The 23,603-nt window shown below is 35.5% G+C and overlaps 1 protein-coding gene across 3 annotated transcripts in view; it reads left to right on the top strand.

The window, feature by feature from the left end:
* The first annotated feature begins 773 nt into the window (after positions 1-773).
* Positions 774-23,603, top strand: part of LOC109262292 (disintegrin and metalloproteinase domain-containing protein 5-like) — a 134,262-nt gene continuing 111,432 nt past the window's right edge. The window contains exons 1-7 of one of the 3 annotated variants that reach the window (XM_019440722.2): positions 774-998; positions 1,490-1,569; positions 16,860-16,915; positions 19,332-19,410; positions 20,155-20,231; positions 21,052-21,226; positions 22,128-22,193. In XM_019440722.2, coding sequence (XP_019296267.2) covers positions 944-998; positions 1,490-1,569; positions 16,860-16,915; positions 19,332-19,410; positions 20,155-20,231; positions 21,052-21,226; positions 22,128-22,193 — 588 coding nt within the window. In that variant the 5' untranslated portion in view covers positions 774-943. Of the gene's footprint in view, positions 999-1,489; positions 1,570-16,859; positions 16,916-19,331; positions 19,411-20,154; positions 20,232-21,051; positions 21,227-22,127; positions 22,194-23,603 lie in introns of those variants that run through there. The other 2 variants (XM_019440723.2, XM_019440724.2) reach the window with 2 other exon arrangements.

The raw sequence follows: 23,603 nt of genomic DNA, 5'->3' as shown, positions 1-23,603 counted from the left end.
TTGTGACTTTATTTCTGGGCCACTTGGTATTTGTTACTGTTATATTCTGCAAATAACTTACTTTAGTTTTGGGGACAGCCAAGCAATTTCAAATCAAATTTATAATCATGATTTTGGCATTTATTAAAGCAATATTATAGTTAATGTGGGGTGTGGCTGTATTTTAATGTTTTTACTATGATGTGGGCTAGGATCTGTGAAGAAAAGAATGCCTATAGACTTCAAAAATCAAACTATTTTTGCTCCTTATAAAGGCAGAATGCAATAATGTCTAATTAAAGTAGTAAAAACTAGGGGCACAGGATTACACAGAGTGTAGCAATAATAATTTGGGATATTAAAGATGATTGGAAGAGACTGAGGAGGGATTGTATGAGGTCTGCATTCAACAGCTGTCCCATAATGGCTTATCCAACGAACTTAAATTTATAAAAGTCACAGTGTTTGCAGCAGTTTTTGCAAATACAAGCATTTTGCCTGTTTGGATGATATGTAAATATAATAATAGAGGACTGTTTGTTATCAGTAACTTGAGCATTTTTATCTTTGCTCTTTCTCCTCACTGTAACTAGAAATTACTTCAGAAGTCGTTGGACTAAGTACAAGATATAAACAAAAGCCTTACCAGGCACCACCCTAATCTGGGAATTGAACATTTCACAGCCTTTCCTTCCTTAATAAACCCAATGTGTGTGGGTCTTGACAGTCTGGCCTTGAGCCCTCCCCGGTCTGCCCGCTCGCTGCACGTTACCATTACCGAGCTAGCTATGCCACCGCCAGGGGCACGGGGAGAGCGAGAGCCCCCAGTCGACCTCTCCCTTGAGCTCCTCCCTGAGGCGCCGCCTGCGCTTCCCCGGAGGCGCCCTGCGCGAGCTGGGCCTCCACCTTCCTCAACGCTTCAACTGCTGTTACACCGCCAGCCGTGCTCCAAGACAGCGGAGCCATGTTCCTTCTTCTGGTCCTTCTCACCCAACTTGGAGAGCTGCACGCAGACCCCCGTAAGTCTAGATACTTGTTCCCCCTCGCCATCTAACCCCCGGAGGGATTGTGTTCGCTTAGGGGGCTGTCATTTTTGGTCCAGGCCCCAGACCCAGACCTTATCCCAGCCCCGCACTCTCCCTACCCACTTTCTTCTTGCCCCTCGCTCGGGAGCCTGTGGCCAAGAAAGCAGAGGCAGACTCCAGGCAGAAAATCTTTTCACGTCTCTGGGTATTCTTTATGTAAAACGGACACAAATGGAATAAGGGGTCTTCCACGTACAAAATTTTGCTATTCTAGAAACAGTCGCATCGCCATAAAGAAGCTATTTGTCAATGATGTTCTGATTTGGTGACTGCTGTCCTTCACCTGCTTCACTGAAAATTGCAGGTCACTCTTGAATTCAGTATTATCTTTCCCCTGCAAAAAATAGAGAAACAAATGTGGAATTGGATATGGACAATGTAGGATTACAGGTATATCAAAATAACTTTGCTTATTTTTGTTTTAGATCCCGATAAAACATTTCTGGAAACCACAATTCCTGAAAAGATTTCATCATCTGATACAAAAACAGATCCAGAAAATAATGTAATTGAGAAATATTTTTATATCATAAATTGGGCTAAGTTGCCTTTAATATTAAGACCAGAGTTGCTGAATGGAGGCAGGAACTCAATTCTTGGAGGCAGGGCTGATGGCTGGAGCAGGGTTCACAACAAGGAACATTTTGAAGTGTATGAATGTGTGTGACTTTATATGTGTGTGTGTGTTTCTGTGGAAGATGAAGGATTTTAAGGGTGAGATCTACCATGGCCAGGGCCAGGGAGAAGCTGGCAAAGTGCCTGACTCAGGCAGAAAATGTAAGGGAATGGCAAAAAACAGATTCCTCCAGGACCGGGATTAAGGTAAGGTGAGTGAGGTGAGTCAGGGTCAGATTCTGTCTTGATTTAAAACTTTGATAACTTGTTCATCATGATTTTTTTTTTTTTGCACTAATTTTAATGTCTTAAATATTGCATTGAAGTGGTTTTTTGTTTGTTTGTTATTGAGTTTTCTGGTCCCCCAGTGCTAGTCTTAGCCCAGGTGATTTCCTCCAGTTTATTTTCCTCAGGTTTCAGAGTCAGTGAGACTGAAAGGTGATCTGGTAATTAGCTTATAGATGGCTTATATAGCAATTAGCACATAGGTTTAACAGTCTGAGCTTGGATATTGGTACATACTCCTTCTCTAATTCCTCAGGAAAATCTGTTTCTCACATGGTTCCTTCTATACTATAGGATAATCTAATACTAGTCATAATTGTGGTCTCCAAATTTATTTTTATCTTTTAGTGGTTTTTTGAAAACCTTCCCTCTGTTTCACATGAGGATACACTGTATCAGGTTTCTCCCTCCCCCATTACTCCCAGTTCTCTGAAGGTAGCCTCTCCTCCCATGCACTCTTTACATTTTCTTTCTTTAGTAACTAGGTTTGTTTGTTTGTTTGTTTGTTTGTTTTTTACCACTCAGTCTCCAGCCCCTACCCACCAAGCGAATTCTTAGCTATGCAAGGTATATGAGTGCTACTCCAGCTTTTTTTTTTTCTGATTGGAAAGAAGGGGTTCCATTGGACTTTTTATTTAATTTACTTTTTCCTGAAATGAATAATACCAACCCTCTCTATTACTTATCACTGAGCAATCTTTGATATTGTCAATATCAATATCAAAGACAATAGTTGACTTGTCCAATATCTAACATTTAAAAAAAATTATTTAATAAAATGGAATTTCAGTGTGTTTCTTTTGACGATAACAGTTTTAAAAGCTTCCTTTTAATATTTTTGCAACAGTAAACTATTCCTAATGTGGGGTGTGACTGTATTTTAATATATTCAGTATAATATGAGGTAGGACCTGTAAAAGTAAGAATGCCTAGAAGACACATAGAGAGCTCCCAGATTTAAGAAATAAGAACATGGGGGTACTCAATTAATTTTGAATGTTTCTAATTGCCTATGCATATGTATATAAAGATAAAAAAATATTTCATGGGGCATACTATATAATTATAAATACTAAAAGCTATTTTTTGTTCATCTGAAACAAATTTTAAGTATTTTTGACTTATAAAAGAGGTGGAACTGAAATTAAAATATTTATTTGGGGTCTCAGAATTGCAATTCAGGAAGCACAGATTCCATAGCAACCCAAATTGTGTTCCCCCAGGCAACAAAAGTAAGACAAAAGGGGGTGCTTGTATAGTTGTTTACAAAGAATTTTGAGCAATGTTGGCGGAAAACTAATCTTGTCTGAATATAATTAGTTGCTAAGACTATCACTAAGAAAACTCTCTTCCTGTAATGAGTGTTTGGGCTGAGTTGTTGGAATATTTGCAGTTTGGCCCGATTCACAGGTTTGGCCTAGTCAAAAGTTCACACCATGTGAAGACACGCCTGAGTTTCATTTTCTTAATGGCCTCCTGGATCCATTTTAAAACCCCTTGACATAAATGACTCCATTTTATTTCATCTTTCTCAGTATCTAAATTATATACCTTTTTCTTAAATTGTATTTCCCTGATGATTTGACTTGCCTTAGCAGTAGTGTTGCATCCACACGACTCCTGAAACAGAATGCTACGGGCATCAGTGACAGTCACAACAAAGTTTATTACAATGAGAGGCAAGGCCGACCGATCGGGACCAACACTCTTGATAAGAGTGCGGCCTCGAACAGCCGGGGGACAGAGTTTTTATAACCGATCACATCGTTTTATCATCACCTGGGAACAGAACAAAGAAACAGGTTCCAGATGAGTTAGAAACAGTTACCTAATGTGTTTACTTTAGACTTTCTGCCTCTAAGTTGCAACCAGTGGATCTCCTTGACCCTGCCTCTGATACTCTTTTCTTTGAACTTTTGTTTCCTTAATTGGTGAAGCCTAATTTACAAGGGTATGAGGCGTAGTTTACCAGAGCAAAGCAAGGCTGTTATCTCTTAACCTTCAGTGTCAACACAAAGCTGTTATTTTTCAAGCTAAGCATTAGCTCTACACTACAATTTAACCCTTACAGTAGTTCCTTGTTCTGAAGAATTTGCTTCTAAAATTATTTGCAGTTATTCCATTTAATTGTAACATAGTTTCTGCAGTTGGTCACATCCAATTTATTTCATTCTTTTTCCCAGTGAACATTTGTTGGTAAACACATGCGCGCGCGCACACACACACACACACACACACACACTGGAGATTAGCATTGTGAAGTTAACAACTCTAATCATTGCTCTTGTTAGCTTGCTTTTGCATTCTTTAAAATGTCTATTGACAAAACCAGAATATTGTCATTAAATTTTATTATCTTCTCCAACATTGCACATGATGCTTCCATTTCTTCCCATACTGGAAAACTATTTAGTAGTATCCAGATAAAAGAACAGAATTCTTCAAGGTATTAAAACTCTTTCAAAAGATAGAGCAAGTACCATACTAATTATCCACTTCAAGTTGGAATTTCTTTTCTTGTTCATAAGGCATGTTTTCCCCTTTAAGAACATACTTGTCAACAGAGGGATACCTTTTGTTCGTATAATTTATTTATTTTTTAAATTTACATCCAAGTTAGTTAGCATATAGTGCAACAATGATTTCAGGAGTAGATTCCTTAATGCCTCTTACACATTTAGCCCAACCCCCCTCCCACAACCTCTCCAGCAACCCTCTCTTTGTCCTCTATATTTAAGAGTCTCTTATGTTTTGTCTCCCTCCCTGTTTTATATTATTTTTGCTTCCTTTTCCTCATGTTCATCTGTTTTGTATCTTAAAGTCCTCATATGAGTGAAGTCATATGATATTTGTTTTTCTCTGACTAATTTCACTTAGCATAGTACCCTCTAGTTCCATCCACGTAGTTGCAAATGGCAAGATTTCATTCTTTTTGATTGCTGAGTAATATTCCATTGTGTGTGTGTGTGTGTGTGTGTGTGTGTGTGTGTGTGTGTGTGTATATCACTTCTTCTGTATCCATTCATCTGTTGAACATTTGGGCTCTTTCCATACTTTGGCTATTATTGATAGTGCTGTTATAAACATTGGGGTGCATGTGCCCCTTCAAAGCAGCATACCTGTATCCCTTGGATAACTACCTAGCAGTGCAATTGCTGGGTTGTAGGATAGTTCTATTTTTAATATTTTGAGGAAACTCCATGCTGTTTTTTAGAGTGGCTGCACCAGTTTTCATTCCCACAAGCAGTGAAAAAGAGATCCTCTTTCTCTGCATTCTCACCAACATCTGTTGTTTCCTGAGTTGTTAATTTTAGCCATTCTGACAGGTGTGAGGTTCTGGTTTGAATTTGTATTTCCCTGATGGTGAATGATGCTGAGCATTTTTTCATGTATCAGTTGGCCATCTGGATGTCTTCTTTGGAGAAGTGTCTATTCATGTCTTTTGCCCATTTCTTCACTGGATCATTTGTTTTTTGGGTGTTGAGTTAGATAAGTTCTTTATAGATTTTGGATACTAACCCTTTATCTGATATGTCATTTGCAAATATCTTCCCCCATTCCATTGGTTGCCTTTTAGTTTTGCTGATTGTTTCCTTCACTGTGCAGAAGCGTTTTATTTTGATGAGGTCCCAATAGTTTTTTTGCTTTTGTTTCCCCTGCCTCTGGAGACATGTTGAGTAAGAAGCTGCTGCGGCCAAGGTCAAAGAGGGTTTTGCCTCTAGGATCTTGATACTTCCTGTCTTACGTTTAGGTCTTTCATCATTTTGAGTTTATTTTTTGTGTATGGTGTAAGAAAGTGGTCCAGGTTCTTTTTTCTGCATGTCGCTGTCCATTTTTCCCAGCACCACTTGCTGACGAGACTGTCTTTATTCCATTTGATATTCTTTCTTGCTTTGTCAAAGATTAGTTGGCCATACGTTTGTGGGTCCATTTCTGGGTTCTGTATTCTGTTCCATTGATCTGCGTGTCTGTTTTTACGCCCGTACCTTACTGTCTTGATGATTACAGTTTGTAATACAACTTGAAGTCTGGGATTGTGATGCCCCCAGCTTTGGTTTTCTTTTTCAAGATTGCTTGGGTGTTTGGGGTCTTTTGTGGTTCCATACAAATGTTAGGGCTGTTTGTTCTAGCTCTGTGAAGAATGCTGGTGTTATTTTGATAGGTATTTCATTGAATATGTAGATTGCTTTGGGTAGTATTGACATCTTAATATTTGTTCTTCCTATTCAGGAGCATGGAATATTTTTCCATTTTTTTGGTGTCTTCTTCAATTTCTTTCATAAGCTTTCTATAGTGTATAGATTTTTCACCTCTTTGTTTAGATTCATTCCTAGGTATTTCATGTTTTTTGGTGCAATTGTAAATGGGATCAATTCCTTGATTTCTCTTTCTGTTGCTTCATTATTGGTGTATAGGAATGCAAACAATTTCTGTGCATTGATTTTATATCCTGTGACTTTGTGGAATTCATGTATCAGTTGTAGCAGTTTTTTGGAGGACTCTTTTGGGTTTTTCTTCATAGAGTATTATGTCATCCACGAGAGTGAAAATTTGACTTCCTCCTGGCAGATTTGGGTGCCTTTTATTTCTTTGTGTTGTCTGATTGCTGAGGCTAAGACTTCCACTATGTTGAATAACAGTGGCGAGAACGGACATCCCTGTCTTGTTCCTGACCTTAGGGGGAAAGCTCTGTTTTTCCCCATTGAGAATGATACTAGCAGTGAGTCTTTCATATATGGCTTTTATGATCTTGAGATACTATCCTTCCATACCTACTTTTTTGAGGGTTTTTATCAAGAAAGGATGCTGTATTTTGTCCAATGCTTTCTCTGCATCTATTGAGAGGATCATGTGATTTTTGGCCTTTCTTTTATTGATGTGATGTATCACACTGATTGTTATATGGATATTGAATCAGCCCTGCATCTCACGTATAAATCACACTTGGTCGTGGTGAATAATATTTTTAATGTATTGTTGGATCTGGTTGGCTAGCATCTTGTTAAGGATTTTTGCATCCATTTTCTCCAGGGAAATTGGTCTGTAGTTCTCCTTTTTAGTGGGGTCTTTGTGTGGTTTTGAAATCAAGGTAATGCTGGCTTCATAGAAAGTGTTTGGAAGTATTCCTTTTTTTTTTTTTTTTTTTGGAATAGCCTCAAGAGAATAGGTGTTAACTCTTCTTTAAATGTTTGGTGTTTAAATGTTCTTTAAATGTTCTTTAAATTTTTCCAGAATTCCCCTGGAAAGCCAACCTGCCCTGGACTCTTGTTTCTTAGGAGATTTTTGATTACTAATTCTATTTCTTTACTGGTAATGGGTCTGTTCAGATTTTCTATTTCTTCCTGTTTCAGCTTTGGTAGTATATATGTTTCTAGAAATTTGTCCATTTCTTCCTGATTGCCCATTTATTTGCATATAATTGCTCATAATATTCTCTTATTATTGTTTGTATTTCTGCTGTGTTTGTTGTGATCTCTTTCATTCTTGATTTTATTTATTTGGGTCCTTTCCTTTTTCTTTTTGATCAAACTGGCTAGGGGTTTATCAATTTTGTTAATTCTTTCAAAGAACCAGCTTCTGGTGTCATTGATCTGTTCAACTGTTTTTTTTTTTTGTTTTTTTTTTTGTTTTTTTTTGGTTTCAATAGCTTTGATTTCTGCTCTGATCTTTATTATTTCCTGTCTTCTGCTGGTTTTGGGTTTCATTTGTTGCTCCTTTCCCAGCTCTTTGAGGTGTAAGGTTAGGTTGTGTATCTGAGACCTTTCTTTCTTCTTTAGGAAGGCCTGGATTGCTATATACTGCCCTCTTATGACCGTCTTTGTTGCATCCCAGAGACTTTGGGCTATGGTGTTATTATTTTCATTGGCTTCCATATACTGTTTAATTTCCTCTTTACCATCTTGGTTAGCCCATTCATTCTTTGATAGGATGGTCTTTAGTCTCCAAGTATTTGTTATCTTTCTAGATTTTTTCTTGTGGTTGATTTCAAGTTTCATAGTGTTGTGGTCTGAAAATATGCATGGTATGATCTCGATCTTTTTGTACTTGTTAAGGGCTAATTTGAGTCCCAGTATGTGATCTATTCTGGAGAACATTCCATGTGTACTGGAGAAGATGTGTATTCTGCTGCTTTAGGATGAAATGCTCTGAATGTATCTGTTTAGTCCATGTGGTCCAGTGTGTCATTCTAAGCCATTGTTTATTGACTGATTTTTCTGCTTAGGTGATCTGTTCATTGCTATAAGTGGGGTGTGAAAGTCCCCTACTCTTATGGTGTTCCCTAAAAATTGACATGTGTAGACCTAAGATCTATGATAATTTCTGTAGTTGCAAAGAGAGCCATTGCATTCTTTAATTATTGCAGTGGATTTCAATTGGACACCTGAAATTTTGCTTGCAATTTTAGAATCAGAAAATACTTCTGTCAGTTGTACATTCAAATAGTCATTTAAGTAGAAAGACTGGTGATATGCTATGTGAAAAAACATTGCAGTGTCTATTGCAATTCTTAGATCTTCTAAATTTTTTTCAATCCAAAAAAAATGTTGTATCACCTTTTTTGGTACTGTATGAAGAAATGACTCATCTCTTTTGTTTAGTTGTTAATATATGTTGCCTTATATTTGACTTCCCACCATTTTTATGTAAAAGAACAATTGCATACTGTACAAAGAGCTTCAAAAGGACTTTTTCCTCGGTTGATAAAACTGTTTAGAATTTTGGCATTTGGAATTTAAATGTACACAAGAAATAGACAATAATCCAAAATATTTCAAAAGGAATCGAAAATACTGAATTTGATCATCTTGCAGCTGGGTCAGTGCATCTGTACAAGTCCAGACTCAACTAATCATGAACAAGTTGAACCATTGAAAGGGTTGCAAAGTTGGAAAATAAACAGTAAGTTCAACTAGATATGTGATTCAAAAAAATAATGAACTTCCAGTTAGCCTGTTGTAGTAAACACAGTCTTCCTGCAGAAACCCAGAGCTAATCTTACATAAGGTTTTGGGAAGCCTGGTGTTCAGAGATTAGTGAGATTTCAGAAGGGAGAGTGCTTAGGTATTGACATGTTTTCAACTGTGTTAGTGGTTGTCGGAGTAAGGCTGCTTGTTGACCATCTCACTTTCAGAATCCTCCTCAGTGGAGTGAGGCACTTAAACTTATCTAGAAGCTGGGGCTGTTACTGCTTTGTTAACCTTCAGAAGCTAGTTATTTGAGTGTGGCTGTTGGTGACTGGCTGATTGTGTGCTTCTGATTGTGTGCTCTGACCAGAAGTTCTCTCTAATTGTAGTTACTTGTTCATGACTTGGGACTTTGGCCAAAGAAGAGCCTTTCCCTTTCATGAGTATGAAAAATAAGTACTTAAAATTGTTTTAAAAAAATCTTTATTTACTTTTGAGAGAGAAAGAGAGACAGCATGAGCAGGGAAGAGGCAGAGAGAGAGGGAGTCAGAGTATCTGAAACAGGCTCCAGGCTCCGAGCTGTCAGCACAGAGCCTGATGCGGGGCTCGAACTCATGAACCAAGAGATCATGACCCGAGTCAAAGTCAGACGCCCAACTGACTGAGCCACCCAGGTGCCCCCCAAAATAAGTACTTTTAATTCTCCGTCTCTCATTTTGGATTTCCCTCAGACAAACCTATAGGGAGAGTTGAGGGATAATATCGGTCTTTATTTCTGAAGGTATGATTTTTAGCTCAAGTTGCCATTTAAATTATTTAAGCACCAGTTACTCTGGTGGAAAAGAGCTTTGACTAGCACAGTTTTGTAATGTACTGAAAAAAGCTGAATACAGAATATTTCGGGTGTTCTGACAAACTCAATACAGGGCACAGGGTAAAAATCATTAAACTCAGGACATGTCTATACATACAGGATGCCTGGCAACCCTAAACACATCCCAGGGTCTGTTTAGGAATGAATTTTTTTTTTTTTACGTATTTCTTAGTGTCTCAAATGACTTCTTTGAGTTAGGTAGAGGAATTAAAGGCAGCCTAGGCCTGTTCCAAATCTTCACATGATTTGATCAAAGAGAACACTCATTACCATAAATTACACACACACAAAAAGGCCTACTTAGTTTAGTGGTCAAAGAAAGGAGTCCTACTAAATGCTTTTCCTTTTTTCTTCTTTGGTTTCTGGGCAAAAAAGTATCATGATACAAACATTTTGCCCTAGAAACATATATCAATAACAAATGTTGCTGTAGTAATGATTCCTCCTGAAGCATGAATTGACTGAGTCAAGGCTATTTGAGAGGAATTTGGAACAGTAAGGTGGAGTCTCAGGATATTTTCTAGTACACCAAATTTATGCCAATGGAAGCTGCTCTTTACAACCCCTTGGAACTTATTTTTATTAATATTCTTCAATGTCTGTGTCCTAGTATCTTATAGGGGTGGTATAGTGTTTTCATATTGCTTGGTTTATTTACATAATAATGTTTGCATACTTTTTTTCCCCACCATAACCACCAGACCCCTAGTTCTATGTTAAATGAATCTTGTGAATGATGGTGGTATGTGTAATTCCTTCCACAAGAACAAAGTGAACAACATAAAAAATCTTTGTCATTCTTCCTGCAACTGAAAGTTTTGCTAATAGAGCAAACTAAAGAAGACATGTCCACATATAAAATATGGCCCAGAATATCTTTGAGATCCTCACAGCCTCCCCTCCAGTGCCCCCCATATAAAACAGTGAAAGTGGGAAATTCATTAATTTTTGCTTAGTTAGGAAGAATTATTAACATGCTACAGAATGTCATCCAGTTCATTCCAGCAATGATGTAATATGTTCTTAAGAGGGATATTTAGGTCAATTTCTGTGATTAATTTGATTCAAATGTAGTGTTTCTGGAAATACTATATAGAGGAATTTTTTGGACCTCAAGTGCAGATATATACTCCGATTTCATAGCGTGCTGTGATTAATGGTCCCATCAAGCCCCTTATTGTTATACACTCTCCTTTATTCCTATAGCCCCCATTCCCATTCCCTCTTCCATCTGATGATAACCATGCCTGTGTACTTGATATATTTCTTTACATCTATATATACATTTGTATTCGATTGTATTAGAATTCTTAGATGGCCCTCAAGAGTCTCACTCCTTGATGTACACACTGTACAATTCTGTTCTCTTGCAGATCAGTGAGACCTGTATATTTGATGGAGTAATCATTGCATTGATTAGTTTCTGTTTCACAAGACTCTATTACAGCTTTCTGGAGTATTTCTCCACCTGACCTCAGAGAACACACAAATTGCCATGATATGAACTGCCTATGGGGACCTTGTGGCAAAGGAACCATTGGCAGTGTCTTTGAGCTGAAAGCAGCCTTGGCATCCTTCCCATCCCCTTAACCCCTGACAATCACTGATCTTTTCACTATCTCCTTAGTTTTCCCTTTTCCAGAATGTTCTATAGTTGGAATCATATAATAAATAGCCTTTCCATATTGTCTTCTTCCACTTAGTAACATTCACTTAAGTTCCCTCCATGTCTTTTCATGGCTTGATAGCTCATTTCTTTTTAATGCTGAATAATATTGAATTGTCAGGATGTACCACAGTTTATCCATTCACTTACTGATAACATCTTGTTTGCTTACAAGTTTTGGCAATTATGAATAAAGCTGCTACAAACATCCATGTGTAGGTTTTTGTGTGCACATAAGTTTTCAGCTCCTTTGGATAAACACCAAAGAATGTGTTTGCTGGATCATATGCTAAGAGTACATTTAATTTTGTGGGAAACTGCCAAACTTCTTCCAAAGTGGTTGTACCATTTTGTATTCCTGCCTGCCTGCAATGAAAGGGAGTTCTTGTTGCTCCACATCCTTGCCAATATTTGGTGTTGTCAGGATTCTGGATTTTGGCTATTGTAATAGGTGTGTAGTAGTAAATCTCATTTTAATTTACGATTCACTAATAACTTATGATGTGAATATCTTTTCATTTGCTTTTCTGCCATTTGTATATCTTCTTTGGTAAGGTTCAGTTATGGTATGCCTGGGTTCAGTTCTTTTGCCCATTTAAAAAAATTTTTTTAATGTTTATTTATCTTTGAGAGACAGAGAGAGAGGCAGAGAGAGAGGGAGACACAGAATCCAAAGTAGGCTCCAGGCTCCAAGCTGTCAGCACAGAGCTTGATGTGGGGCTCGAACTCACGAACCACAAGATCATAACCTGAGCTGAAGTTGGATGCTTAACCAACTGAGCCACTCAGGGGCCCCTCTTTTGCCCATTTTTTAATGAGATTGTTCATTTTCTTTTTGTTGAATTGTAAGCGTTCTTTCTATATTTTGGATAACAGTCCCTTATCAGATGTGTCTTTTACAAATATTCTCTCCCAGTCTGTGGCTTGTCTTCTCCATTGTCTCAAAACTTAACCAATTAATCTCAATTTATTCATCCTTTATTTCCTTCTTATTGCTATTTGCGTTTAATTTAAGAAATTTTTGTCTACTGTAGGGTTATACAATATATTCCTGTGCTTTTGTGTGAAAGCTTTATATTCCTTTTACCATTTAGTCTGTGATCTATCTGGATTTTTTTTTTTTTCTATCATGAGATAGAGAAGTCAAAGTTCATTGTTTTTTTCCATATGGATACTGAATTCACCAAGCAGCATGTACGGAAGACCATTTTTCCTCACCATATTATAGTGGCCACCTTCAGTTTTTACTGAAGGTCAGATAAGTATATATTTATGGCTCTCTCTGGATTCTCTATTCTGTGCCATTGGACTGTTTTTCAAAACTCTGGCCCATATTTCACTACCCTAATTACTGTAGCTTTATAAGTTAATATAAATTGGTGTGGGCACTCCTAACTTTTTATTTTTTTCATATTCTTGTCTTGACGATTCTAAGCTCAATTTGTTTATATCCACAAATGACCTTCTATGATTTTATTGAGTTTTCATTGAATCTATAGATCAAATTAGGGGAAATTAAACAATATTGAGTCTTCCAATTCATGTACATGGTGTATCTTTCCATATATTTTAGTTTTTCTTTCGGTAAGGCTTAGAAGTTTTTATTTTTGATGTCTTGAAAACCTTTTCTTAAATTTATTCTCAGTGTTTTTCGACATATTTTAATACTGTGACAAATGGTGTTTCTTTATGTTAATTTTCTAATTGTTGGTTGTCAATGAATACAAGCTAGATTATCAAAATTTGATGAGATTTGTTTTATTATTCTTCATATGACCTATTTTGAAAGATGTTATATGTGCATTTGAATATTTCTTTTTCAGTGATTGGATGTAGTATTTTATATACGTCAGATAAATTTAGTTGATTGTGCTGTCCAAATCTTTATGGCTTTACTGGTAGTTCTCTTGGGTCCTTTCTATAACTGATAGAATTATAAAATCTCCACATATGCTTTTGAATTGTATATAATTTATTTTAGTTCCATCAATTTCTATTTTATATATTTTGGAGATATGATATTAAGTACATAAAATGTTTAAGACTGTAACATTTTTTTTTAATTGATGTTTTTATCATTATAAAGTGTCCCCCTTTATTTCTTGTAATTCATTTGGAATTACATTATATATTGCTTGCTATTAGTATAGTTATCTTTCTTTTGGGTATTGTTTGCATGGTATAACTTTTAATCCTTTTATTTTCAGTGTTTTGTATTTAAAATGCTTCTCTTTTATATAAAAGTGTGTAATTATTATTTTTAAAATTCATTTGGTCTTTCTTAATTTTCCCTTTCCTCTGTTTTTATAATCCATGATGTGATTATTATTCTAATTTATCTTTTTAGGCTATTAGTGATGTATTCTTTTTTATTCTTTTAATGGTTAACCTTGTGATTATAACATGCGTCTTTAATTTTTTACCTGCTACATTAAATTTGTATTTTTGCCACTCCCTGAAAAGCTCAAGGACCTTGAAACTTTACTCCATTTATGTTCTTTTTGTCATTTATGCCATTGTCATATATCTTACAACTATGTTTTTTTTTAATGAGAATAGCATTTACTATCACTGTTTAAAACAAATGATATTCACTTAAATTTACTGACATACTTATTTTTCCTGTGGTTTTCATTGTCATACATTTTCATCATTCTATCTTGGAGCAACTTACTTTCCATTAAAAAAGAAACACACTATTTTTAGTGTTTCTTTTAGTGTAGGTTTGCTGTCAGTGAATTATGTCATTTCCTCTTGTGAGGAAATGTGTTTATTTCGCTATGCATCTGCTGGATATTTTTGCTGGATATAAACTCTTGGTTGGATATCATTGTCTTTCTTCACTTTAAAGATACCATTCCATTGTCTTCTGGTATCCATTGTTTCTGTGGGAGTATGCATACTTTATTTAAAAGCCTTTTGAGAGTAATGCACCCTTTCGTTCTTGTTGCTGTTTAAATATATGTTTTTTTGTCTTTTTGTTTTAGCTGTTAGAGTATGATATGCCTAGGTTTGTTTTCTTTGTATTCATTCTATTTTGGATTAATAGAGCATTTGAGAGTGTGAGTGGACATCTTTCATAAGCTTTGGAAAATCTCAGATATTATTTCTTTTTTTTAAATGGATTTTATTTATTTATTTATTTATTTATTTATTTATTTATTTATACAGCGTGAGTGCAGGAGCCAGTGGGGGTGGAGCAAAGGGAGAGGGAGAGAGAATCTTAAGCAAGCTTCATGCCCAGCATTGAGTCCGATGCAGGACTCAATCTCACAACTCTGGGATCACTACTTGAGCCAAAATAAAGAGTTGGATGCTTAGCCAGCTGAGCCACCCAGGTGCCCCAGGCATAAATTATTGATATTTAATTAATATTTCTTTCATAGTCTCTATATCTTTCTCCTGTTTTCAAAATTACATGAATGTTAGACATTTTTAATGGGTCACACTTCTCTTATTTTTGTTTTGGTATTAATTTCACTTTGTCAATCTGAATATTTTCCACTGACCTATTATATTCCTGTTCACCAATCCTGTCTTCTGCTCTGTCTGATCTTCTCTCAAACCCCTTTTATTGACTTTTTAATAGAAGGTATTACATTTTTTTCTGCTCTAGAATTTCAGTTTGTTTATTAGATATTTTACTCTTCTGAAAATCTCCATATTTTTCTCATTTTAGTCATGGTTATTATACATACTACCTGTAGCTTTGTTATAATTATCTATTTGTTTTCTTTTTTGCTGATTTTGGTAATTTTATCCTTTTCTTTTGCATTTCATACAATTTTTTATTGAAAGTTGGTGTAATAGTTTGCTAGGGCTTGCATAACAAGGTAACACAAACCATGTGCCTTATACAACAACAATGTATTGTTTCACAGTTCAACAAAGGAGACTAGAAGTCCAAGATCAAGTTGTTGGCAGGGTTGATTCTTTCTGAAGACTCTTAGGGAGAATCTGCTCCAGGTCTCTCTTCTTGGCTTATAGATGGAATCTTTTTCTGAATTTTCATAGGCATTCCCCTTTGTGTATGTCTGTGTCTAAACTTCCCCTTTGTGTTTTTGTTTGTTTATTTATTTATTTTAGAGAGAGAGAAAGCATGCCATGCACCTGCACACAAGTGGGAGAGGCACAGAGAGAGAGAGAGAGAGAGAGAGAGAGAGAATGAGAATCTTAAGTAGGCTCCATGGTCATGCAGAGGAGCCCTATGTGGAGTTTGATCCTATAACCCTGGCGTCATGACCTAAGCCAAAATCAGTCAGATGCTCAACCAACTGAGCCACCTAGGTGCCCCTAAATTTCTCCTTTGTATAAAGGTATCAGTCAGATTGGTTAATGCCTACCTTAATGACCTAACTTTATTACTTCTGTAAGGACCCTATCTCAAATAAGGTTATGTTTTGAGGTCTTGGGATTATGAATTCACATATAACGTTGGAAGGAAGGAGACACAATTCAACCCAACCATTTGGATATTGTGTATGAAAAGTTTTAGAAGCTCTAGATAATGTCTTTTTGGATTTTTTTTTTTCTCTTCCTGTCAGTTTTGTACATTTCCTGTTATTTAAATTCTACTTGTTTTGTTTTGAAAGCTGTGTGGATTTAAAAATTTATTGATGCTGTCTTATTCCATTTATTTTTTATTATATTTGTTTAGTAACAAGGTATTTTTGGAGGGCACAATTCTCAAGATCCTCACCAGATTCCACTTATACTTATTTCTAGAGTGCCATTAAGATGACTCTTTCAGAACATTTATCTGTTGCAAAGAATCTTGTTCTGCTAGAATACAAAGTTAAGGCACTGAAAACTTTTAAGAGGCTATTTCTCTTGTTAAAATTATCTTTAAAAAGTAGCTAAATAAATGACTTAATGACTCTTATATTTTCTGTTATCTTCTGGAGGGTTTTCTAGACATGTCTCTGCTTCCCCTCTATCCTCTCTCACATTCTATTCCAGAGGAGTTTCACTGCTTATGTGTGGAAAGCAAAGTGCAGTGGTACTTATTATGTTATAGTGCTGGAGGTGTAGTGCATTTCCTGTACTGCTATCTTCTGGAGTATTTATTCCATTGAGCACAACAATATACTTTTTAGGAGGTCTGGGAGTAAACAAGCAACAGATTCTTTCAAGTGAGGTGAGCGTCTTTGGCATTTGCCTTGGGCATGGTGAAGGGTGGTATGTGTCTAATCCAAAAGGTAATAGTCATTAGGCAAGATTCTCCATCAGAAATGTTAGTTAGGGTGAATAATAGACAGCGACTACTACCTAGTTATCCATTTAGAATTCCGAGGCTTCAAATAGTCACATGGGAAGGGAAACATATGTAATGGTTATATCTTATTATTAATTTTGTCAATATTTTTAAAACATAACTCAGAAAAGAAATTATTTAGCATATGTTATTTACAAGTATTTTCACTGATTTTTTTTGGATACTCATGTTACAGATTGCTTATATCATTACAATAAAAGGAAAACCGTATTTTGTCCATCTCAGAAAGCAGTAAGTAAAAATTTTATCCTTCCAAATTTTAATTCTCTGGTTTTTTGATTTTTAAAAATAGGTATGAATAGAATAATTTCAATTAAGATGTATATTTGATACCTATATATATGTGATACTTACTGCATATTGATTATTGGGTAAAATCATAGGCATACTAAAGGTAATAAAACATGATCTGCAATTAAAGAATTCTTATATATTCAGATGAAATAATGGAGAAAGGGAGAATTTTGCTATAACATAGTATTGTAATAAATGTATAAATAGTATTCTTTGGAAATCAATGAAGGTTTTTGGAAGGAAGTAAGAGATGACTTATCTCTTGAAGGAAGATACCTTGTGAGTTCTGTAAAGAAATGAGGTAGTGTAGGAGAACATTCTGTTTAGAGGAAATCATGTGCAAAACATGGAGGTATGAGACAGAGTGGATTCAGTGGTGTGCAGAAAGTCCACATGGATTACTGAAGGACATATTTCTGGAGGATAGAAGTAAAACATTTTGGAAAGGTAGGCAGGAGTCAGGTTGTAGATCTATAAAGCCATGCTAAGGATATTAGAAGCCAAAAATGTTTTTAAGCAAGTACATTATAGTCCCATTGAGAGTTTAGGTTGTTTTTGAGAAAGCAGAAGTAGAGGTAAGGTGTGTAATTCTGTGGTTATATAATAATTTAGGTGAATGATGATGGCGGCTTAAACAATGGTATTGTTCATAGCACTGGAAAGAAAAACTCAATAGACCTTGAAGATGGATTTGTTAGAGTGATTGGGAAAAAGTGAAGTATCTTGGATAATTTAGTTGTTGCTTGAGAAAATGGGCAGTTTATAGTTAATTAAGTGAGGAATAAGTGAGATATATATATGGGGGAGGGGGGTGAGTTTGATTTGGAATGCCTACGAGATATCCAGGTGGATTTTCTCCACTAGGAATATGAATATAAGAATTTGAATATATGAGAAGAGATTGGCAATGAGGATATAGGTTTAGCAGTAACCAATAGTTTGGCTATAAAATAAAAAATGAGAATTTATAGAGTGCTTATGAATAGACTAGTGACTAAAGACTAAATCTTGGTAAAGATCAATATTTCTGAGATAGGTAGAACAAAAAAGAGCAGCCAACATGGAAGATCAAGCTGGAAGTGTCAGGGAGGTAGGAAGAGAAGCAGAAGAGTAATTTGTGATGTAAATTAAGTGATTATATTGAGTGATCACAGTTTTCAGAATGATGCTAGAGAGCAGGGCAATGTTGATTTTAAAATTACCTTTTGGATCTGACATTCTGGCAGCTATGAATCTTTTCCAGAGCCTTTTCAGGGTGACTAAGAATGGACACAGTGGAGAAATTATTTGTAGACTACTCTTATGAGAGTATATTTGGAGAATTGAAAATGTATAAAGAATAAAGTAGGACACAGGTCATGGGAGAATTATTTATGAAGATAATACTTTGATAATGAACTTTTTAATAGCATTAAGTTAAAAAAATAGTAGAGAGGAATAGTTTGAAATTATAGGATTGAAAAAGTATGTGTCTTCAATATATGGCATAGAATGGGATTCATAGCACAAGTGTTAAGAGTGTGCCTTGAACAAAAGAAGTAGTCATCCTCTGGAAAAAAAGATGAGGAATGAGGGTAGATATAGGTGATCTGAAACTGAAATGATGTGGAGATTATGTGAGATGATTGGCAGGAGTGGGGTCAAGTTTCTGAATTGTTACTGAGGATAATGAAGGAAAATTATGACAAAGGTTTTTGAGAACTTGGTACTTAGCTAAGCTTAGTGAATATGAATTTGTAGTAATGCTAAGAAAATATTTTTTAAATTCTGTCCTAAACCTAGTTTTTAATTTTAAGATTCAGGTTTAAAATCTGGAATCCGTGAGTAATAAAGACAAAGATTTTAAAGTTCTATGCTGGAGGGGCCCCTAAGTGGCTCAGTCGGTTAAGCGTCTGATTTCAGTTCAGGTCATGATCTCGCAGTTCATGGGTTTGAGCCCAACATTGGGCTCTGTGCTGGCAGCTCAGAGCCTGGAGCTTGCTTTGGATTTTGTGTCTCCCTCTCTGCCTCTCCTCCACTTGTGTTCTGTCTCTCAAAAATAAATAAGTGTTAAAAAAAATTTAAAGTTCTATGCCAGAAATTGGGACCTATGTTATTTATACTGTTTGCTATCTCTAGCTGTTTGGATTGTTCATTAGGATGCATTTTAGTGTTATATGTCACCAGAGTTAAATGCTTCCCTCAGCACTTGATTTATTGTAAACAACAGAGAAGTATTTGGACAAGAGGATATGCAAAGGTAACTGGCACTATAATTGTTCAGTAAAAGGAAAATTTGTACTATGAAGAATAATTTTTTATGTTTCATGTTTTCTGTTTGACAGATTGAACATGTTTTGTGATTTTATTCTAGATCATTTTTATCTTCGGTTTCTGTTGTTTACTTTTATGACAAAGATGACATCCAATATTCTAAGCCTTTGTCAGCTCAGGTAAAACAGCTTTTTCTTACAGATTTCTTTCTCTAGATTATCTTTAAAAATGTTAATTTCAGTGGCACCGGGGTGGCCCAGTTGGTTAAGTGTATGTCTCCACTTTTTTTAATGTTTATTTTTGAGAGAGAGAGAGAGAGAGAGACAGAGACAGAGAGACAGAGAGAGAGACAGAGAGGGGAACAGAGGATCCAAAGAGGGGCCCGTGCTGACAGCAGAAAGCCTGATGTGGGACTTGAACTCACGAACTGTGAGATCATGACTTGAGCCCGTCGGATGCTTAGCTGACTGACCTATCCAGGCACCCTAAGTGTCTGACTCTTGATTTCGGCCCAGGTCGTGATCTCAGTCCAGGTTGTAAGCTTGTGGTTTGTGGGTTCAAGCCCTGTGTTGAGCTCTGAGCTGATGGCATGGAGCCCACTTGAGATTCTTTCTCTCCCTCTCTCTCTACACCCTTCCCTTCCCCCCTTCCCTGCTCTCTATCTTCCTCTTCCTCTCTCTCTCTCTGTCTCTCAATAAGTAAACATTTTAAGAAAGTAAAAAATGTAAATATCCTGAAATTTACACATTCACTGACATTTAATAATCTGGACTACGTCTTACTTCTACGTGGCACAAGTTTATTGGGTAATTGCCCATTCAGTTTGAAGTTCCAATATTGATAAAGTAATAGAAATAAATGACACATCTAGGATATCCATTTTAAAAATAAGTTATCTGTTTGTTTTTGTATATTCTTTTCAGATGGATTGCAATTATCAAGGATATGTTGCAGGTTTTCCAAATTCTCTTGTGTCACTCAACACTTGTTCAGGACTCAGGTTGTAGTCTTTTTAAAGATATTCTATTTGCTGGTATTAGATCCTGCTAGTCTATGAGTTGATTCTCTATTTATCTTTTCTAGTTTTATATTCACCTTTGTTATTTCAGTTCCCTAAGGAATGAACCAGAATTACTGATAAAATAGAATTGGTCACCTTGGAAACATTTGTCCCTGATGGAGGGCTACTTGTTGATTCTGACTGCTTGACGCTTTGAGCAGTCTTGAGTGTAGGGAGGGTTGGTTGGTCTCTCCATACTTCTTTAGTTTTTCCAGATTTTTAATGTTTTTACTGATTTATTAATCTCCTAGAATGGTTCACAACTGTAGAATGCCTAGATCTGATAGATATTTTAGCTCTACTTCTAGCCATTTTTAGGCAGGTAATACCTTCAGTTAAGCCCCCCACAAAAAAATGACTTATGGCATTAAGTGTCAGGAAAGATTAGATGTCTCAAAAAGAAGAAAGGACTTAAGACTAAGCAAGAGAGTGCCTGAAGATCTGACAGTTTGGCTTAGAAAATCTATACCCTAGGAAGGAATCCTAATCTGTTCAATCACATGGATCTATGCCACTAATATGCTTTCTTTAGATGATCAGGATATTTCTCTTAGAATATTTGTCATATAAAGCAATAGGCATCCTGTGGTATTACTGGCCTAGTTCTGAGTTTAACACTTCAATGCATAAAGAGGTAAAGTGGAGAAACCAAGGTGACTTTAAATGTAAAAAAAAATGCATTTGGCCAAAATTCCATATTAGAATATTATAGTTTTGTTAGAATAATTTCGGACTTTGTTTTGATGATTTTAATACTCAGGGGAACATTGCAGCTTAAAAACATCTCATATGGAATTGAACCAATGGAGGCCGTATCAGGATTCGTGCACATGATTTATGAAGAAAAAAATGATAACACTAATATTCCTCTTTTAGGAGAAAATAAGACTTATAGCTATAATAACTTATATTATCACATCAGAAGGAGTTCAGAAGTAAGTGTTGACTTTTTAATTTTAACTTATTTGTTAAAACTTTGTGAAATGAAAAATACTCTCAGAGCAAAATTTAATGACTTACAGATCTTAAAGTTATTTTACTTTTTCATGAAGTCCCTCCATGACTTTTAAAATGGGTAAAGTTCTTTGTTAAGCTTGTTAGTAGATCAAAGTATAGTGAAAACTTAGGTAATTAATCTGGGAAACAAATGTGAACATAGGAGTTAAGACACCAAAAAAAATTAATTTCACATGTGGACATTTGGATGATTAATGTAAATGGTTCCTTTTTCTCAATTAGGCTGACAAATTAGGTTTACATGATATTACATGATATAAATTAGATATTACATGATCTGGATTTCTAAGTTAAGTCTTTGTTTCATGAGCGTTCATGAATGAATACTATTGTGGCCTACATAAGGTACATGTAAAGCAAAGTGATGAATTCTTCCACAAAGGCCTGTAAACTGCTATACCGTCATAAATAACATTCCTGGCTCTAGTGAACTGCCATTGATTATAACCTTTAGTAATGTTTTTCTAAACTTTATTGTTTGCCAAAAGTAGTTTCCTAATAATTGGTAGCAGAAAATCTGCCTATGTGGAAGACTACTATGAACATTATCACAAGGCAAGAAAGAAAAGATTTATGTTGTAAACTTAAGATTTCCAATTTCAGCTATTGCTAAAATCAAAAGATACCTGGATTCTTGTATAGCATGGGATCTCATTGAAAATTCTTATTAACCAAAGGCACTTTTTGGACCTGGAATTTTCTGAATAGTATCTAAATTTTGTATTTGAAAACAGCTTTGTTATATAATCAGTCTCTCACTTTATCAACAGAAGGTAAATTTTTGGAAATTTCTCAGCACTCATGTTGTGTGTTTTACAGAGAACTGAATTTTTCAAGTTATACCCTCAATATCTTGAAATATATATTGTTGTGGATAAAAATCTGGTAGGTCATTTTTTATGTACTGTTATTTTTAAATGATTTAACCTTTGTCTTTAACTTGATTTTAATGACATAATAAAAATTTTAAAACCACATGTTGATAAATGTTTGTTTTTGCTTTTGCAGTTAATAACTTCTTAAAAATTGTGCATAAACCACATTTGTTAGTTCATTTATTTTATAAATAGGATCTCTAATTACTTTTGTAAAGCATTTTTCTTTTTCTTTTTTTTTTTAAACGTTTATTCATCTTTGAGAGACAGAAAGAGACAGAGCATGAGCGGGGAAGGGGCAGAGAGAGGGAGACACAGAATCCAAAGCAGGCTCCAGGCTCCAGGCTCCAGGCTCGGAGCTGTCAGCACAGAGTCCAAAGTGGGGCTCGAATTTATGAACTGTGAGATTACGACTTGAGCGGAAGTCAGACACTCAACCAACTGAGCCACGCAGGCACCCCATTTTTCATTTTTTTTAAAAGCTTGTCAGTCTATTTTTCTTTTCTTTTTCAAAAGAACTACATCCTTGGTGAAACCCTCAACCCTCACATCCAATAGTACTTAACTGCTTCAGCCTAATAGAAAGGATAGACTACAAAACAAATATGCTACTTCTTCCAAGCAAAGGGAGAAAACAACTTATCTGTGGTATTCTCAATTTTAGGTAAATGAAATGATGGAAAAAACAAATGAACAAATTTTTGTATTGAGGATTATGCTTCTGATCTTTGAGTTTAGGTTTTTAATTTACACAACTTAGGTGGTTAGGAGATTCTAAACTGTGAGGTTACATTTTTTTCCAGGTTGGTAAGATCTGAGGCTACCTGCTGGAGTCAAATAGTATTTCTCTCTGTGGGAATGCAACTTCAAACAGGATTCCCACAGATCAGCCATATATGAGCTCAAAATTCGTAAGAAAATGAGCCATCATAAATAAGGGTTAGCAAAACGAAACAAAATAATAGATTTAAATCCAGAAAGCGTTCAAATATTAACATTTTAAGTTATAAAAATATTTTGTTCCGTAAGGGAGTCTGTTGATTCCAGAAGAGGTGGATATGAGGCAGGAGAGCTGAGCTAAGTATTGGCAGAGGTTACAAATATTGAAGTGCATTGGCTCAATAAAGAGTGGAGGGTTTTTTTGTTTGCTTGTTTGTTTTTTGTTTTTTTAGTATAACTAGGATGATCTAGTACAAAGCCAACACATACTCCAAAATCCTATTCCTACAAGATTACAAAGCAATTAGAAGTAGGAAAACAGAATTTTAAGCATAATCAACACAAAGAAGTGAATAAAAGGAAAGAAAACCATTATATCTTAAACATTTGTTTCATAAATGTGGGACAAATAAATGTAAAAGCTAAGATTAAGATAAATTTCAACTCAAATATATAAGTAATTATATTAGGTGTAGAGGGA

The sequence above is a fragment of the Panthera pardus genome, unplaced genomic scaffold (assembly GCF_024362965.1).
Source record: "Panthera pardus isolate Hobbes unplaced genomic scaffold, ASM2436296v1 HiC_scaffold_13, whole genome shotgun sequence".
Classification (NCBI taxonomy): Eukaryota; Metazoa; Chordata; class Mammalia; order Carnivora; family Felidae; genus Panthera; species Panthera pardus.
This window is presented reverse-complemented; position numbering and strand designations above follow the sequence as displayed.